Genomic DNA, 13,991 nt, shown 5'->3' on the forward strand with positions numbered 1-13,991 from the left:
AAGTTTCATAAGAAAATGGTTGCAAGCATATGGAAATAATTTATATTACCGGAAAAATATAGCCTATAAGAATAGTGCAATAGAGAAATAAATAAATGAGAGAAAAAACTACATTAGTGAGGATTAACCAAACCTAAATACTATTTTAATGTCTCCTCCTCTGGTGATGGCCCATCAAGCAACTTGACTTACAGTTCAACCCCGCAGTCCTGTTCATGGCAGTCGTTACGGGTAAATGCTTCCTAGTCACCGGACCACCGGTGAGTTCTCTTGCCCTTCATTGTTCGTCTACCTATGGCTTTCTGTCTATTGAACCGAAACGAAAAGGATTCACTGATGCTTGATTTCTTCTTCTTCTTCTACTACTTTTCGCGACGGTGGGGATGCGGATGCGCCGCAGGGCGTGGGTAAAACGACGCTGGTGATGAGAGTAGTCGAGAGCCTTCGAGCTTCCCATCCAGAACTCAACATTCAAGGATTCTACACCCGTATGATTCCAAACCCCCCTTTTGTTTCCTTTCAATTTCTTAAAATTTGGATTGAAGTTGTATTGTGCTGTAGGAGAGATTAGGGAGGGCTCACAGAGAGCTGGGTTTGAAGTGGTGACGTTGGATGGTAGGCGCGGACCTCTGGCGTCGTCAACTGCGTCGAGGTTTGTGATCTTTTGATTTCCTTTTTTTTTTTTTTTTTAATGATGAAATCGGGCTAGACCTGGAAATTTTTGCTTCTTTGTGGTTTAGGGTTTTAAGCTTAAAGCTTGGCCTTTGATGTAAGTCTTGCAACTTTTGTTTGTTGCTGTGTAGAATGTGGTCTACGGATAAATGTTTGATTTTGATTGCTACATCTCATAAGCATGAAAATGTTTCACATTATTGTTTGGATTCTTAATTGCTACATCTCAGAAACATTCCATTGTGACAATTTCGATTGATTGACAACAAATTTCATTCACTACTGAATCATTAAATGCTGTGGCTCTGTTTTTCTTTCTGTGACTTGAGTAGCTGATAATGCTGGAAGATTTCGTATGGTTTGCAGTGTGAGCTTAAGATTAATAAACTGCTAATGTTGATGGTGTTTTTTTTGTCAGATTACATTGCTAATTCATCTTTGGTAAGCCTTGCTGACAATTATTTGTGAAAACTCGACTGATATCCCTGTATACTCTTAAATCTTTGCTTTTGTATGGTACTTTTGGGCGCATTTGAATGCACACTACTAGGCAATGTTCCTCAATTTTATACAATTTCTAAATGATGTAAACATTTTATGGTTATAGTTGTTAGAAATGCTGTATGTTTCATTGAGAAGAACAATTAAGAAACTAAACTTTATTTTCATTTGATACTCATGTCAGGATGTTCCCTTCAAGAATATGTTGTATTCTTTGATTTCGTGAGTTTGTTTCTGGCTCCATTCTCTATTACTTGAATTGGTTGACCCTACCTAGTTTAGTTCTTTGTTGATCCGGTTCTTTGTATCTGCTATTTATGGTTCCCGAGTTTGTGAAACTTATGTGATTCACATCTTGGGCTTTTGATGCTCCTTGTGGATTTGGCCTTGGGTCTTCGATGAGCAATATTCGTGCAAGTTCTGGATAAGCTTATGTTACGGTAATTCAGTAGTTCCTATTGATTTAGGAGGTGGTTGCTAATTCTATATTCTTATTATTTTTTACTTTGATTATAAGTTAAGTGAGCTTGGTGATTATAAATATAGTGTCTTAGTTATGTAAATAAACAGTCTACTTGATTTGTACTTTTGATTGAATGGATTTTTGGTTGGATGTAATTCCTTCTCATGATGTAATTGGAAATAGAAGATCAAGGTAAGTTATCTCCTCACTCTATTGAAGACCCAGTTTTTCTATTTGATGATCTCTGATATTCTTTCTGATCCTATAATTTTTAGTAGTTTGTATGATTGTGTGATTGAATTAGATCAAATTTGGTACATTATGATTTTTTATGTAATTTAACGTATAGTTTTCATTCTTTTAAATTTTTATGTGTTATTTTTATTAAATGACTATTTAATTATCATTTTTTCTTTTTATTTCAAATTTCATCTACATGAATGAGTAGCTATCTAAATTAAGAGTAATGAATTGCTAATTTGAATGTGAGAGCATGATTTTGAGTATCTCATCGTAGTAAACCGTATATATGGGATGTCCTACATTAAGTTTGGTATTGGAGCTTAAGGTATAGTCAAAATGCCAATTAGAAGGGCTCAATATCATGGTCATCTAACAGATCATTGAAGGGATTAGATTTTTTCTAACAAGTTCAAAATTAATTAGATGTATATTAAATAAGCAAAATTAACATGTGAGGATATAAATTGAGTTAAAGTGCTAATTTAAACTTTAGAAACTACCCATTTCAATCACATTAGCAAGATGTTGATTTTATTTATAATGATGAATTCAGCTCATCCATTTGGTGTTAATATTGCTAGGAGACTTGAAATTAATCTTGAAAGAAATTATCAAAATAGGCAGCATAGGTTATATGTTAATGAAGATTATAGTAATCATGGTCACCTAAAATATGAATTAGATGATAATATAATAGACAAGTTAAAAATTGATGCATTTACATTTTATCGGAGATTAGTTTTTTGGAATTTTTTTGGAAAATTTGATTTTATATGTCCCTTAACACAGATAATTTTAGAAATATCTCCAATGTTTATTTTCTTGGATAAAAATATTTGAAAGTTCATTTTGGATGAAGTTACCTCCCCTTGTATTCATCGATTGTTTATTGAAGTCCATTAATAAAGAATTTGGTTCTAACTAGTTCAAATTCAAATTTAACTTTGAATTTAGTTTGAATCAAGGTTGTTCATACTTCGTCGGTCATGCATTGCCTTTCCCAGCAAGTTCCATCTCACATTGCCTATCCCAAGATACCTTCCTCAGCAATCCCCATCATGTGAGATCATCTTCTCCTCAAACGCAATCAATCACATTGCACCTTTCCCATTGCACCTTTCCCAATGAGCTTCATCACATACCACTAGTCTTGCAATCCCCTCCCCAAAAAGCTCTTGCACGTGAACGATTGTCCTCACATTCATCTGGTCATGTTGTTGCTTCCCAATGAGCTTTTTCACATGCTAACAGCCCCATGATTCCTTCCCCAACAAGCTTCGTAGTGTGAACTCTTCTTCTACTCGCACACAATTGGTCACATCATTGCCTTCTCTAGCAAGTTCCATTGCACGTTGTCGATCCCATAATACCTTCCCCAACAGGCTCTTTCACGTCTATTTGCTCTACAATCTATCATGCGCGACACTCCCTAAAGAGGTTCAAATGATGGAGGTTCTAAGATGCCTTCCCTTGCAAATTTTTTTTTTTTTTTTTGAAGTGCTTTAATGAGCAGGTCATGAATATATGAGAGGTAATTTTGTCTGAAATAAACTTTTATGCATATTTCATCAAGAAAATAAATATTGAGGATATTTTCTAATTTTTTTACTATAAGCCATATAAAATCAAATTACCCATTTTTTTTTTACTTGGCTAGGGATAAATAATTTTTTGAAATCAATGCCAAGTGAATGCCAAGATTTGCTAAATTTAAATTAATTGAGTAATTTAAAATGTAATGGATGAGTGCGAAAAAAACAAAAGGAAATCCTTGGTGGAGAACCTAGAATTATTTGAGTTGAAATGACTGAGTTACTTAAAAAAAATGTCCCATTTTTTGAATGACAACTTAAGTTTTTTCTCCTCCTTCATTTTAAAATATAATATTTTAGTAGCTTAATTAACATTAATTTTATTTTTCTTATTCTATTATATTTTCCTATGATTTTTTTATATTTTTTAACAAAATAATTATTTTATTAACTTCATTTTAACAATCTATAATATCACAGGACTATTTTCTTTTCAATTGAATTTAAAGTATTCAATAAATTTAAATATATTTTATTTATAAACAATTGAAATGAATTTATTATTATATGAATTGATTTCTTTTTTATTTATTCATAATTATTATATTTTATATTTTTTTAAAATATACTATTATAATGTCTTGTCAAATTTATGTCCATGTCTCATGTCCCTAAAGATGCATCATAGAGAATGATTGATTTATCCTATAATAGCTATATAATTGAAGAATATTATGTTTGAATATATAAATATGCGTGAATATGTTAGTTAATTATTGTCTATAGAATTCTTTTAGTTGGGCTTTAACTAAGTTTTGTACATTGGGCTTTGATTGAACTGTTGGGCCTTTAGATGGACTTGCACAGTTGAGTTTTTGTGAAAGCTAATTGCAATGGTTCTGTTCCTCCAATTTGTGTTAGCTGTTACAGTCCTTTACACGTGCTTCTATTGCATTGTTCAACTTTCTGATTGTGATCATCAATGATCTTATTCACGTCTGAGTGCAGGTGATATGCAGTCTGGTCCTTCACAACCAACGGCTTATTCAATTCAAATCTTCGGCCTTATAAAGATTACTAATTCTAAAATATTTTATTACAAGAGTTTTATGAGTATAAGGCTTCGTTTAGGGTGGCTTTTTTACTGCTGCTTAAAATGGCTTCTAGTATAAAATTTTTTATTTTTGTACTAAAAAGCCGCTTTTAAAAAGCAATAAAAAAGTCATCCCAAACGAAACCTAAATATTGGTACCTGAGCATGTTTAAAGGAAGTTCTAATAACAATTCCCTTCAAATATTATGTATCCCTTCTAAGGGGTAGTCGTTGGATGCTTTCTAGCATTGTTCATATTTTAATTATGAGATGATATTCTTCCTTTTTTCCCTCAACATGCAGTAGGGAATCCCTCAGGTGGCCTTGCGTTGGAAAATACAAAGTAGATTTGGCATCTTTTGAGGCAATAGCTTTGCCTGAATTAGAAGTAAGCCGGGTTGTGAGGCTTTATTCACCACTTTATCCTAGTCACAGGTAAATTAAATGCTGAAGTTCATTACTATATTTGTCGTGTTTGAAGGTTAAAGAAGGCACAGATCTTTTCATCATAGATGAAGTGGGCAAAATGGAGCTTTTCAGTTCTTTATTTTTTCCTGCTGTTTTGAAAGTTCTTGAATCCAATATCCCGATTCTGGCCACTATACCCATACCCAAGTCTGGTCGTGACATCACTGAAGGTATTTACCAAGATAACAATTAACATAATTAAATTTCATTGAACTATCAACATCGTGATTAATGATTAATTCCCCTTTTTTCCATCTAGTGATCTTGCTTGTTTCTTTTTTCAATCTTCATGTTCTATTGTTTCCTTTCAATGGACATACTACCTCATGTGAATAATTTTGGAGAACTAGTTTATCTCCACCAATTTTTAGAGGATTTTGCAGTATTTGACTCTTGCTATTGTGCATCACATGGGACAATAATTCGAAACTTTTAAAAGAAGTTTGGTTCCTTTTAAGGCTTCAGAAAAGGAAGTTTTAAAACTGTTGTTTGAGATAACGGAGTTTTCTAATGGAAAAATTAAATCAAAAGCTTTTGAGAACAGTACCAAAAAAGGGTATTCTAAACAAGTTTAAGAAAATAATTTTTTCAAACAAATAAATTTTTTCTACTTTACCATTGCCAGACGGAAAAAGCATTAAAAACGGACAAACAAACTAGCCCTAATTGTGTTTGTCTATACAACTCTCTCTTTATTTTATTATCATGAGGATCCAGATATCTTCTTCTAGGAGGAAGTACGTTGAGCCTAAACCACTTGAGTGAAGGTTTTCTTTTAAGCGGCTGTGTTACTATCCTTCTGCATGCCGCAGACCCAAAATGAGTTCTAAGTGAAGCACTGGACCTTAAGACATGTCGTACAGCGATTTGTTCACTTCCAGGAATTCAGCTATAGCCCTCTAGAGTTATTTGAGTTATCGCACTTGGTAGCTTAAGCCCAGATGTCACATCAGGAGAAAAACAAAACTATACATTGAGCTTGTGAGAAAGTTAGTTCACACTAGATTTATTTATTTGCAAATTATGTTATTTGACATTCTTGTAATTTACGCTTACTGAATTTCTTTGTAAGCCAGTTATCTTATCTTTCCTTTCTTCCTCGTGTTCTCTCTCTTCCTCTCTCTCTTCTTCTCTTCCCCCTCTTCTTTAATCTTTAACTGTTTACCTCATCTTTTGTTGATCCATCCATCTATTTCATTCCTTTCTTCATCAGTTCTGCTTGATTAAAAGCACATATACTTGTACTATGCAGTTTCTAGGTTACGAAATCATCCAGTGGCTGCAGTAAGCACACTCAATACCGGGAATAGAGATGCCATTAGAGAGACCATATACACTCAGATTGTCAGCTTACTGCAAAAACACTGAGGTTCCATTCTGGACGATACACGCTTCAGAAATTAAGCAGAGGGACCATTCGGACGACAAACTTGCTGCTATAACGGTACAGTCTCCTTTGTGCAATTTTTTTTTTTTTTCGTTGGCTGTGCTCTATTGTTCAAATATGTTGAGACAATGTTACCGTTGGGATGATCTAGTTGGCTCATCAAAATTCGGGCTAATTGGGGAGGTTGATGATAGTGTGATGGTGATAGCAACCAATAATGTACTTGCTGAGTGCTTTGAATGTAAAATTTTGTGTATCTCAATGCCATGAGTGCGTTAGTGGCAATAAGTTTAAGTTTTTGTAGTCAAATTGAAGAGTTCCATATATACTCGCATGTCTTACAGATCTATCAAGTGATTGGTAGGTTATGAGGAGAGGACTTGCATCCAATGGGCCTCGCAGAGGAACTCAACTAAGAAACATCAAGCCAGCTCGCCCGACGGGATTTGAAGGATCTCATCAATGAGAAATAATTACATGCGGAGTCTAGATGTACCTCTACATCCGGAGTACACACTGTGTAAGCTCACGTGTCACGATTTCATTGGAGTCCGAATGTAGAGATATATACAGACTATGCATGTTATAATTTCTCCTCATCAACAAACTACATAGAAAATAGTCCTATTTTCTCAAAATGAATAACTATAACATTTTTAAAAATACAACTAAGAATAATTTTAAGCAAGAAATAAATAAATGTTTTTGAAATTATATACATTTGCCATATTTTTAAATTATTCTTTAAATTCTGACCTGTTAACTAATATCATACATACATGAGAAAGTATGCACCCCTCCGAATTTCATTATCTATCACAGCTTTCAAAATTTAAATAGTTCTTTTAAGTGAATTAATTCAAGAAAAATAAAATCCTGTCTATAACTGTAGAGCTATGTCCAAACTATGTACGTTATAATTTCTCCTCATCAACAAACTACATAGAAAATAGTACTATTTTCTCAAAATGAATAACTATAACATTTTTAAAAATACAACTAAGAATAATTTTAAGCAAGAAATAAATAAGTATTGGATATCTCTCAGTATGGCTGGGTATTGTTGGTGCACCCCTACTTATTTATATGTCTATGTGATGGATATTTTACACAGCTATGATACTAAACTTTATATCTCTACTGCCACAAATATTTCAAAACCCTAAACTTTAAAAAGAAATAAAAAATTTATCCCAAACAAAGTGAAGTCTCCCTCAATTTGAATGAAATTTCAGTCAGCATTACATATCAGGATCTAGCGTTGTTGAGATATATTATTGTAAAACTACTTCTTTATGATTTGTTGTTTCCTATGACCAAGCGTTAAGCGAACGTTAGAAAGTATCATAGAACTCCTTACTATTTCAGAAGTTCTCATTTTCAAATTTACTTCCATGAAAGATTATTATGCCATGATATAGAATGAGCGGGGCTACGGTTCATCAACAAAGTATTTGCATCTCTTTTCACCCTTGATTTATGAGCTTTAGCTCTCACAAGTCGAAAATAATAATAATTAAAGAAAATATTAATACAGTTCATCTTAATCTGTTAATTAGATTTTTATTATTAATAAAGAAGTATTGAATTCGAAGCTTCCTTCTATGATGTGCTTATCAAATTAAAGAAAAAATAGTAAATGGACATTAAAGATGGGATATGGATGCGACATTGCAGCTGAGCTGAGAGCTCGGAAATGCCAATCTGCCATGAAATTCAGCTTCATATGATTGTGACTTATAAATTGAAATAGCTGTCATATGTGCTTCTGTCCTTCACATTATTTAATTCGTCTTTTTATAACTAATTATTCTACTTCATTTCATCTTTTTTAGATTTTTTTTTTCATGTGCTACTGAGATAATTCCATCTATTTTTAGGCCAACAGGCTGTTCTTTAGAGATCAAGCAACACCTAATTGCCTTATCTTTTTTCTTTTTTTTTTTGGAATTCTGAAATTATTTAGTTTGGAAAATATTTTATTTGGAAATAAATTATAATTAATTGGAAATTTTAAATTTACATTTTATTCTTTTTACATTATCTCCCTCAGCAATCCACCCAAATCTCTAAAGTGATCATTGTATTTTATCTAATTTGTTTATTAACATTTGAATTCTCTTTGTAATAGATTATAGATATAGAGGCTAACAATGTATAAATGAAGATTTAGATTTCATTTGTGATAGCTTTTTTATTGCTTTATGAGGCAGTTTTTTATTAGAAAATTTTCAAATTCAAAAGAATTTTGTATTAAAAAATTGTTTCATAAAATAGTAAGAAATATAACTCAAAAGAAATCTTAGACATTAAAAAACTGCTTCATATAGCACTATATTAATAATGATACATAATCAATGATGAATCATATATGATCATTAGTAAGTCATTAGCGAAAAATTAATCAATCATTTGTTAAACTTTATTATTTATTGATTATTTGTTAGTCGATCGAAATTGTCCAATATTTAATTTTTTATAGGTGATACTATACAAACTTGCAATCCACCCATCCTCAAAATAGTCATTTAGTGATTAGCACATTATCGTTTATTCGATATTCTTCATGTTAACACTCTATTATCATTTCTACATTTTGCTGGTAATAAAAATCATTAGCCTTTTTTAATTTGAGTGACAATGCAAAAGGCATACATAATTATATAAAAATAAGTTTCTGTTCCAAACTGAAAATTGCATTAAAAAATGTTTAATTAGACAATTTGACATAATCGACCAATTTGACATAATGCGCAAATTTGAGCGACATTGTAGCAGAGCTCAACATTGGGTACCCATATTTACACCCACCCACGTACCCAACTATATGCAATGGACATGGCTGGGTATGGCTACGCCCATGACTTCGTGATTGGGTATGGGTGGGTACTCAACATCATGGGATGAACCGATTTACATTGTTAATCACCGTACGCAATATATTACAGTAATCGTCACTATGCAGTGTGTAGCACTTAATCGCACTGCGACCACGATAAATTTTGATACGCGGTTTGAAAGTTTGTAGTCAAAGCAAATGGCAATAAGTCTCAAGGCCATTAGTTCGGTTCGTGGCGGGCTACATTCAAAATGCTTGGAAAGTGCGTGGTATGTGTGGGTCGGCATCCCAAAAGTTAACATGGGTGGACGAAGCCTGCCCGTGCGGAGTATGGGTACCCAACCAGGACCCCATGTAGGACTTTGGATCCTAGTGCTTGCTTATCAGCTGTTCCTGCAGCTGGGAAAATCTAGGCCAAACACCTCCCCATTTATACAATTGATTATCACAAATAAGGACAATAAATCCACTTTATGATAGTTTAAACAAAAGCCAGCTTTGTTGGTCCTCTCAAATTTTCTATTATAAATTATTGGGAATCAAACAAAATCTCTAATCTAATTTTTATTTTATTCTAAAAGACTCCCTATTCTTTGATAATTAACTGATGGAATCCAATCTGAGACCTTGATGGTATATTGGGGGTTATGACTGTATTAAAAATTAATTAAAATAAGAAATAAAATTATTAAATTTATTTTAAAATTAATATAATACAAAGATAATCAATCAGAATTTATATTATACTCTCCTTAAAAAAATTAAAAAAATTAAATCACATCATGAACAAAACTTTGATGGGAATTTTTGTCTCATTTTATTTTTTTTCCATTAACCATTATATTATTTACAATAAATTCAATATCATTCATTCATACGAATCGAATGATTGAGATGAAATAAATGCAGACATATAGTTATCATAATATAATTGCAATGATAACTATTGATTAAGGGGGATGCCAATTCATTAAAAAAATACTTAAATATTAGCTGAAAGATTCTCCACTTTTTTTTAATGTTTACAATAGAGACCAATCAAGTTTCTTTCCCATTAAGTCGCTTATTTCTTTTGTAATAATTTATATGATAGCGAAATAATTTATTTGATTGAGGACTCATTAGAGCTGTGAACGGGTCGAGTTTAGTAAATTTTTTTATTTAATTGAGCGAAGCTCATTTAATCTATATAGAGCATAGCTCGAGTTTATTTGTTGAGCTCGATTTCAACTCGAATGGAAATATAATGCTCGAGCTCTACTCAAATACTCGAGCATTATGAGAAGCTTCTAGATTGACTTGCTTTGATATTCGATTTCTTATTTTTAATCGGAGAAAAAAGTTTAATTAAGCTAATATAAATTTTGATGCATTAATTAATTTTAATTGAGCTGGTTTGACAAGCCAACAAGTCAAATTCTAGCTCGAGTACATGTTATATATGAGCTTAAATTTAAACTCGAACTTAAACTTGTGACTTGAGAAACTAAAATTAAGAGCTCATGAGTCAAGTTCAAACCGGCTCACAAGCACTCTCTCACTAACGAGAAATTATTTTGTGCAGAGTCCGGTCGGGAAGAACTCGTCCGAACTACGAGTATATACATTGTGTATACACAATGTGTATAAAAATTTGATACACATTAGATATACGCAAATAATAATTTTTTCTAACTTACACCCTTAAGCCTTACAGAATATGGGAATATTAACTTATATAGGAGAAATGATATAAATATTAAATTCGACATCTGACATAATAATAATTTTTATTTAAATGTTGTTATGAGTATCGACAATACGATAAATGTATTATTATTATTTTTTTTAATCAAGCCAGAGTGGGCAGGCAAATTTAGATCTAATTTTATTAATTAAATAAACGTTAATTTTTGACAAGCGGTGAATGGTGATTTACTAATTAATAATTATTTTACAACCATAACTGGAATCAGTTAAAGCTCTTTCCGGCGGCAAATTATTGCGTCCGGTGTCCTGATTCGTCCAACGTCAATCCGGTGTCGCCACGTCACCTAAATACATCGGAACCTAACGTATTTAAATGACGTGACAATCACCAAATTGAATGTCCGAACATCCGGTGACCGGACACAATAATTCGCCCTTTCCGGCAGGCACCAGACAAAGTTTGTAAGTACTTCAACGAAATAAACAAATGAGTGGGCTTGTTAATGATAAACCTTTTTTTTTAGTAAAAAGTAATAGTCAAAATTGAATAATAAGCACTTTTTGCCTATTATAAATTTAACATCAAATTAGTTTAGGATAACGAAATAAGAAATAATAATACATTAGAATATGCGAATTATTTCTGTGGTTAGATTTTAAATTAATTTATTTTCAAAAATATTTTAAAAAATATTATTTTTAAAATTATCATTAATCATTATATATCCAATGTTTTTCAACTCCACAGGATAACCTTTCCTTTTATTGTTTTTTGTATTATTTTGGATGTGATAAGTATTCTTAATGAAGAATTATTTAGAAAAGGTTATATTAAAAAAGGAAAATATAAACTATAAATATGTTTTTAAATCGTTGATAATAAATCTATTTGTAATAGAAATAAAAATAAGCATATTATGGATGCCTCAAAAAATTGGAAAATTGAATAGAATAATTAATTATAAAAATTAAAAAGACCAATTTTTAGAAAATATTTAAAAATAATATTTTTATATTAGATTTATTTAAAAATAATCTTTTTTTATAAAAAAATTTGATCTCACCAAACTGTTTTTTGGAACAATTTTTTAAAACAACTTTCTTAAATAAATTTTTTTTGAAAGCAATAACAAAATTTTATCCCAAAAAATCCTTAATCTAATAAACTGTGAAATTTTGAAAAATACATAAAAAATAAAAACATTTAATTATTCAAACATCATAATATATACACAAAACGAAAAAAAAAAATCACAAAGAAAATAAACTAAATCAAAAGTTCACTCTATCTAATTCCCTATAAAGCCATAAAGGATGACAACTTAACAGAATTCTCAAATTATCAATATAGACAAATAATAATCATTATCATCCTAATTAACGGCATTAGGGCCAGCACATGCCCTAAGCACCGGGCTCCAAACCCACTGTATCAAAAACTTTCTTCCCTTCCTCCCATTCACATTAAACTGCCTGCCGGCGCCATCGCTCGCCACCTGGCCGGTGTACCCTCCGCCACCCCCACTTCCATAAACCCCCTCGCAAAGATCGGCGATCTCCGTCGGGGAGGTTGGATCATCGCCGGCATACCACGCGTTCACAAGCGGATTCGTGGATAGTTCAGCAAGCTCGTGAGCAATCACACTCACCATTCCATCAACCCCAACATCGCCATTAGGCGGACGCATCGCCGCCGTGGCGCGACCCATGTACGCCGGAATAGCGAACGGGTAGGCGCAAACATCTGGGCACTGGCGAGCGCTATAACCGATCCAGGCGTACGGCAAAGTGTGGCCAACCATGGAAGGGAAGGTGAAGTAATGGAAGCCACATACCGCGCGGCAGAAATCCTGGACATCGACGCCGGCGGCTGTGAGGACGAGGTAGACGCCGTTGCGGTGGTCTGCGGGGAGGCCGGATCGGATGGAATCGGAGATGACTTGCTGAATGGAGAGGCGTGTGAGCGAGGTGCCGCGAGAGAGGGAGAGGTTGGAAGATTCGCCGCCGATGGTGAGGGATCGGGTGACATTGGCGCCGGTTTGGTCGGCGTAGAGGGAGACGGTCGACCACCATTCGGAAACGGAGGGCGATGGAGAGGATGAGTCGGAGATCGAGAGGAGGAAGTCCCGGATTGTGGATTGTTGAGAAGGAGCCCATCGGCCGTACCATATCAGATAGAGCTTGATAGAGGATGAGAGAACGGGACCCATGTGGTATCGGAGGTTGACAAGATCAGAGGACCCCTCATAACGCTTCGATTCGCCGAGGGTGTCGCCGGAGGGTTTGACGCCGGCGAGGGGAATGTGGATTTTGTTGGAGTGGTAAGGAAAGGGAGAGGCGGCGATAATAAATGAGGGGAGGAGGAGAAGGAAGACGAGGAGTAGGGAAGGAGATGAGCTGCTGCCCATTTTGTTTGATCGGATGGTGAGAATGTTGGAGTAAGATAAGATTAGAAGGTACGCCGAGGGTGCAAGTTAAGCGGTGGGAGGGAGAAGGCTTTTATAGGGAAGAGAGGAGACTTGCAGCGTGGGCTGGCATGAGTGAGTGTGAGAGCTGGAGACAGCTGCGTGGTGGGCTCCACCGTACTCCATTTTCAAAATATATATAATATAATATTTAAAAAAGCGGATATGATGAGGAAGATAAAAGGAGAAATGGTGTTGCGTACTTACCCACCCTCCCCCGTGCTTTCATGTTTGCCACGTGTCAGAGGGTGATCTAGTTTCAATGAATTTGGCTTTCGGATTATTAAAAAAAAAGCTCCAAATTCACCAAGCTCACCAGGATTATCGGAAGGTGGGCCCAAGAAGTGGAAGTGTGGGCCGTCGGGCCTAAAGGGAGTCCCAAGGTCCTTCCTTGGTTTGAATTTTTTTAGATTTGAAACAAAGTAAAGCTTTGAAGCAGGTGAGTCTCCTAAAATAGGAATATTAAATATTATATTTTCGGGTTTCATCTTTTAAATGAAAAAGGCTTTGGCCTCGACTTGAGGCTTTGGATTGAAGACTTTAAATACGTCTTTTTTCTGTTGGTTAGGAGCTTAGACTATCAGCTAAATGATCTTGGGTTCGAGTCTTATGTATGCGATGTGAGTGTGAATCTGTCTT

The 13,991-nt window shown here is 33.9% G+C and overlaps 2 protein-coding genes across 3 annotated transcripts; one reads left to right on the plus strand and one right to left on the minus strand.

Moving 5' to 3' along the window:
- The first annotated feature begins 108 nt into the window (after positions 1–108).
- LOC110100416 (cancer-related nucleoside-triphosphatase homolog) lies at positions 109–6,685 on the plus strand. 2 transcript variants are annotated; one of them, XM_020827913.2, is made up of 6 exons: positions 109–260; positions 401–488; positions 562–652; positions 4,808–4,892; positions 4,986–5,142; positions 6,225–6,685. In XM_020827913.2, the coding sequence occupies exons 1-6, from the start codon at positions 216–218 to the stop codon at positions 6,338–6,340; spliced, it is 582 nt and encodes a 193-aa protein (XP_020683572.1). In that variant the 5' UTR covers positions 109–215; the 3' UTR covers positions 6,341–6,685. The 2 variants fall into 2 exon arrangements, with proteins under 2 accessions (XP_020683572.1, XP_028554908.1); XM_028699075.1 differs by having other exon boundaries at positions 148–260; positions 382–488.
- A 5,470-nt stretch (positions 6,686–12,155) lies between these two features.
- LOC110100388 (protein EXORDIUM-like 5) lies at positions 12,156–13,352 on the minus strand. Its single transcript, XM_020827866.2, has one exon. It carries the CDS (start codon positions 13,293–13,295, stop codon positions 12,261–12,263), a length of 1,035 nt encoding a protein of 344 aa, XP_020683525.1. The 5' UTR covers positions 13,296–13,352; the 3' UTR covers positions 12,156–12,260.
- Positions 13,353–13,991: the final 639 nt, after the last annotated feature.

The sequence above is a fragment of the Dendrobium catenatum genome, unplaced genomic scaffold, assembly GCF_001605985.2.
Source record: "Dendrobium catenatum unplaced genomic scaffold, ASM160598v2 fragScaff_scaffold_1220, whole genome shotgun sequence".
In the NCBI taxonomy this organism is placed as follows: Eukaryota; Viridiplantae; Streptophyta; class Magnoliopsida; order Asparagales; family Orchidaceae; genus Dendrobium; species Dendrobium catenatum.